Here is a 5,848-nt window from a genome sequence, read left to right on the forward strand (position 1 = left end):
GGGGAGGCTCAGGCTGTGGTGCTGGGGCAGGCGGAGGGAGGGGTTCAGGCTGGGGCCTGGCTGGAGCTGCTCCCCGTCCCCGGAGCCCTGATTCCCCTCCCGCCCTCCGCGCCCCCAATCCCAGCCCCCCCCCCCGAGCCTTCTACCGGTGGGGCTCGGGGGGGCGGGGTTTTGTGGGCCGCTCCCGCCCGGTGTTTACAGCCCAGGCGCGCGCTCCGCGCCGCCGCCGCGCGAATTGAGGGGCATGTAGGCGGCGGCGGCAGCCGGGCTGGCGCGTGCTTCATTGAGGCGTTTCCCAGGTGACGGGAGCAGCGTCGCGCGCAGGCGCAGAGCTTCTGGCCGTGCGGCTGCTTATGTGAGCAGCGCGCGCTCTGCCTTGGCCGCTACGTGCTGCAGCAGTCCCAGAGACAGACTTGCCCGGCCGGGTTCGGAGGGGGCGGGGCACAGCCTGACTCCTCGCCCCTCCCCCCCCGCGTGTGTCTCGCAAATTCCAGTCCGGGCAGGCAAGGGTGGGCTCTCTTCTCCCCTCCCCCGCCTGCCGGTGTGAGGCCGCAGAGCGGCCGCCCCCTAGGAGCGCATGCGCGGTACAGGGCAGCGGCTGCGCCTGACGGTGTGTTTCCGGGTCGCAGGGACCTTTTCCGGGGCTCGGCAGCGAGTCCGGGAAGCTGCCGCTGCCGGGTAATAGCGGTTCTGGGGCTCGGGCGGGGCGGGGCCGCGCGGGGCGGGTGGCGAGCGTCGCCCAGCCGCGGGGCGAGGAGACCGCGGCTGCCTGGCCAGGGAGCCCCGCGCTGTCAGGCGGCGGGACCGGGAGCCCCACCCGCTCCGCACTCAGGGGCAGCGCCCGGGTCCTGCGGTGGGGAGCGGTCCCGGCCCCGGGGCTCCTCCCAGGGGCCGAGGCTGGAGCTGCTCCTGGTCACCAGTGCGGCTAGATGTTGTCAGGGTTGTTTTTAGTAAAAGTCAGGAACAGGTCGGGGGTTGGGTGGGTGAGTGAGTGTTTATTGCCCTGATCTGCCCCGATCTGCCCCGACTGTTACTAACACTAACAGTGACACAAGGGGGCTGGGCCCAAGCCCTGGGGAGGAGGAAGGGGTCCAGCACCCGCGGCCACTGCTCCAGGGTTCCCCTTCGGCGCCCCCAGCAGCTGGGGGGGCGCTGCTGACTGACTGACAGCTCCAGCCCCACTACCCTGGGGCTGAAGCGGAAAATGTCATGGAGGTCATCTTAGTCTTAATCATCAACTCTGCGGCCTCTGTTCCTGCGGTGTGGTCACTGGGCAGCTACTGAAACGTGTAACAACACGGGGGTGAGGACAGCTCCAAAGTGCCTATGTCACTGTTCAGGATCAGGCTTAGGCTACTTGAATCGCGTCGGGATTTTTGAAAATTTTACCCAGACTCATTTTTGATTTGGTAGCGGCAGACACATCTTAATTTAAAACAAGGACCAAACCCAAACATACGAGAGTGAGACACCATGGCGCAGTAGGTCACAAGCAGAAAGCAGAGAAACACCATGAGACAATGACAGCGCTTAGCATTGGCTCACTTTACATCAAATTGGTTTGTGAAATTGCATTGTGAGGGTGAATGTCATTCTGTCATCTTTTTTCCCCTTTCAGGTGTTAACTGTTCATCTGTGTACCTGATGCTGAAATTTGTTCTTCTTTAAATTGAGGAGACCATTGTTATGATTCTCCGTGACTAAGTACCATTCCCCCCATCGTTACGTTACGTTATATGCCAAGCTGATACAATGATGAATTCTCAAAGTTTCTCATTACCAACAATGGTGCCCAGTAGCTCTGTTATTAATAGCTCCGTGACTAGTAACTTATCAACGAACAATCCACCCAGCAAATCAGTTCTCATTAGCAAACCGTTTAAATGCTCTGAATGTGGCAGGTCTTTTGCCCAGCTGACGGAGCTGGAGCTTCATGAGATGTCTCACGCTGCGGAGCGACCGTATCGCTGCGAGCTCTGTGGAAAGACCTTTGCGCAGACATCAGCTCTGGTGAAGCACCAGCGTGTTCACACAGGAGAGAAGCCTTACAAGTGTCCCATGTGTGGGAAGACTTTTGCCCTGTCCTCTGGCCTGGTACTACACAAACGCATTCACACTGGCGAGCGGCCCCACACCTGCCCGCTCTGCGGCAAGAAATTCATCTCCTCCTCCCACCTGGCCCTGCATCTGCGCTCGCACACGGGCGAGAGGAAGTACAAGTGCAATGTGTGTGGGAAGCTCTTCCTACAGTCCTCGCACCTTGTGAGGCACAAAGCAATCCACACGGGGGAAAAGCCCTTCAAATGTGAGGACTGTGGGAAGAACTTTGGGCGTGCCTCACACCTGAAGACTCACAGACGTGTTCACACAGGGGAGAGGCCTTTCAAATGCACCCAGTGCGAGAAGGCCTTCACACAGAAGGCAGGACTGATCCTGCACATCCGCCTTCACACTGGTGAGAGGCCCTACAAATGTGACAAGTGTGGGAAAAACTTCCGTTCCTCCGCTCACCTCATGTCGCATCAGCTCCTTGAGTCTGGGGAGAGGAATTTCAAATGTACCACATGCAGTAAGGCCTTTAAGCAGGCCTCATCTCTCAAACAGCACTTAAAAACACACGAAGCCCGCGAGCCTCACCGCTGTTCTGTTTGTAGCCGAACTTTTTCTAGGTCCTCTTATCTCCAGCTTCATATGAGAACGCACAGTGGGGAGAGGCCCTATCATTGCATGGTTTGCAACCGGACTTATGCCAAAATGTCTACATTTGAGAAACATTGTAAAAAGCATCAGCAGGATGAAGAGAGGTGTGACATCAGGCCCAGAGCAATGACTACAAGGGCAAAAGCACTGGCTGAAAAGAAAAGGCAGGAGCAGAAACAGCAGCACCAAGATGACCGCCCAGAACAACATCAGCCGCCTGACAGAGAGCAGCAACAAGATGGAGAGCAGTAATAATCACTAAAACCAAAATTGGGTGTGGTTCCCCATGCCCCCACCCCAAATGGGGGAGAGAGTGGCTGAGTTAATTTCTATCAAATAAAAACCCCGTGTCACACCAGTGTTGTTCAAGAAAACATTCTGAAGTGGAATTCTGCATCCTAAAGGTGCAATGCAAACACTTTTCTTTGTCATACCATCATCTCTCCAATAAGTCTCCCAATGCTCCATACAATCAGTGTTGTGTTCAAAATGTTACATGGTTACAATAGAGTTTCACAAAGTTCATCCTTAGCTATTTTGTTTTAGATAGGTAGGATGCCTCTTCTAAGCTAGAATCGTAAGGGTTACCATTCACCCAAAATGTTCAATTTTATAGGGATTGTTTAAAAAAAAAAAAAAAGTGGGATGAGTCTTTGAATGCAAGAAGTAAATTGAGATCCCTTGGGTGAAGATTAAAGTAAGTGACATTCCTGCACAAAATGGAGTCCCAACTTTTTGCTTACACTGGTACCAGAAATTGGGTAGGGAAAGATTAATGGAATTTTAACCTGTGAAGTGCAATTTGTTTCTAAAGCACTGTAAATATCTAGAAAATAGTGTCTGAGACTTTTTTTTCTTACTTTCCCAAGGAAAAGGAAAGTTCTGCTCAGCATCCAAGCACTGCTTGGTGTCTTGAGTGAGATATGTTTGAAGAGTGGCAGGTCTTACTGTGTGGTGTTGAAGATCAGCTTTTTTTTCATCATTTTCAGAAAATAAATAAGGCAAGTGGGGAGAATCTGTAATTCAGGTTAATTTGAACAACTTTGAACTTCCAAAACATCATTTTGTATCAAAGCTGAAAGAGTTTTTTATATATATATATATATATATATATATATATTAAATTAAGCTTTTCAGAATAGAAAATTTGTTGGTGGAGAGAGATTCTAATTTCTGTCCTTGTTTGGCCAAATCAAGTGTACTATTAAAGTATTGTTGTCTTTGGTTAGTGAACCCATTGCATTGGGAAAACTTGGAAATACCATAATGACCACAGTCAAATCAAGTTATTTCATGTTAAATGTGGCCGAGAGATCATCTTTAACAGAATTGAGATAATATTCTACAGATTCTGAGGAGCGTTAAACATATTTTTAAAGTAAACAAAAAACAACAGGAAAAAATGTGGTGCCTTTATCAAAGCATAGCTCTTCTTAAATCAGAGCTTCATCCTGTTCTTGTAAGCTTTAAATCATTTTAGCAACACTATTATAGAGCCTACTTTAAATGCTTACTTATCACTTATTACACAAAAAGTCACTTATGCCAGGGAAAAAAGGAAGAAATCATTTCCGTACTTTGAGCATGTTTAAATGCACGTTCCTTATTTTCTATATTGAGTGCATTGACTTTTTCAGACTATATTTTCATGCCATTGTGTGGAAACACATATTTTGCACTTTAAGGATATATTTAGAAAGGCATGTGTCTTTGGTACTCTGTTGCATACTCACAACTCCATGTTTTTAGGCCAAAAATGTATTGTTGCAGTTGGAATGAGAACTTATGCATTGTAAATATATCAAAGAATTGAGTCAGAAATTACGCTGTGGGGGAATTGAATTCAATTTAATAGCATATTCACAGTTAACAAAACTGATGAAGGAATCCTTTGACTTGTCTTCAGAATTTACTGTACAGTGGATGAACTGAGGTACAAAAAAAGTCTTTCACGGACCTGATATTTTTATATAGCTGAATTGTACACTTGCAGTATTCAAACAGACAAATAGAACTTCTGATATAAGTCAGAGTTTATTGTCATGGTAACTTATAATGCAAACTTTTGCTACAGACTTTAGATTCATTCTGTTGTGAACTGTAATGTTCTTTGAGAGGGACCAGACTCACTGGGATATATCTGCAGTCGTGTTATGCAGCAGTGCCATACAAGTAGAGTTTATCTTTTTGTACTTCAATATGCCTATTAAAATAACCACTATAAATGGCTGTCTACTTTTCCATCCTAACACTTCTGATTTTAATCCTTTTACCCTAAACTATTTGCTACCGAAAGTAAAATGGAAATCACTAGTAGTTTAGCTTCCTTTAAAACGTTTAAATTGTTTTAGCTAGCTATATAATGTTTCTCTGCTAGTTGTGGTATTCCCCTTACAAAATGTAGAAGTCATTGGCATGCTATGTTCTTACTTGCACCGTAGTGTACTTCCACTCAGAATTCAAAGATGATGACAAAAGAAACTTTTTAAGGGCTATCTTATTCCCTCCATGTTGCTCCTTTTGTGCTTATTTATTTCCATTTTACACACCCCCACCCCTTTTCTTTTTTAATCTTCACCTTTTGCTTTTTCAGTTTCCTGCTCTGTCAGCTGTCTTCTCCCAGTGACCGGAAGCCCAGGATGCAGGATCGACCCAGAAATTGTAAATTAAAAAAAACAAGTTCCAGGAGTATTTCAGAGTGGAAAAATGAAAGTATGCTCTATTATGCCCTGAATGTTACACTAATGTAAGTAAGGCTGGGCAAATCCTGTAGATTGAAATATAACTCTTAGGAGAGAGCAAGTTCAAAAATGTGATTCACGGAAATAATGCCAATCCCTGTATTTTTCAGCCTAATGCACAGAGAGGAAGCAGAAAAAATTGTTTTAGTGTCTCCTCCCCCCAAAAATGAAAGTAACTTTCCATACTGAAGTAACTTATAGTACCTGATTCTAATTAATTGTGAATTTCAAGATCTGTCCAATGGTGCAATGATTTGGGTTTTTTAGAAGGGGAATGTTTTCCCTTTTGGAACTGGGAAAGCTTTTTTGGTGAAGTGTCCCCTTCCCCATGGAATGGATTCACCTCCTTCCTGCTTTCTCAAAAAGAACAGGAGTACTTGTGGCACCTTAGAGACTAACAAATTTAT

At 46.9% G+C, this 5,848-nt stretch overlaps 1 protein-coding gene across 3 annotated transcripts; it reads left to right on the forward strand.

Annotated features, from left to right (window-relative positions):
• Window positions 1-633: 633 nt before the first annotated feature.
• LOC112124850 (zinc finger protein 664-like) lies at window positions 634-5,391 on the forward strand. 3 transcript variants are annotated; one of them, XM_029914056.1, is made up of 3 exons: window positions 634-678; window positions 1,619-3,104; window positions 5,294-5,391. In XM_029914056.1, exon 2 carries the CDS (start codon window positions 1,753-1,755, stop codon window positions 2,950-2,952), a length of 1,200 nt encoding a protein of 399 aa, XP_029769916.1. In that variant the 5' UTR covers window positions 634-678; window positions 1,619-1,752; the 3' UTR covers window positions 2,953-3,104; window positions 5,294-5,391. The 3 variants fall into 3 exon arrangements, with proteins under 3 accessions (XP_029769916.1, XP_029769918.1, XP_029769917.1); XM_029914058.1 differs by lacking the exon at window positions 5,294-5,391 and adding an exon at window positions 3,570-3,752; XM_029914057.1 differs by lacking the exon at window positions 634-678 and having other exon boundaries at window positions 1,286-3,104.
• Window positions 5,392-5,848: the final 457 nt, after the last annotated feature.

This window comes from Terrapene carolina, unplaced genomic scaffold (assembly GCF_002925995.2).
Source record: "Terrapene carolina triunguis isolate 2854851 unplaced genomic scaffold, T_m_triunguis-2.0 Scaffold29309, whole genome shotgun sequence".
Lineage (NCBI taxonomy): Eukaryota > Metazoa > Chordata > Testudines > Emydidae > Terrapene > Terrapene triunguis.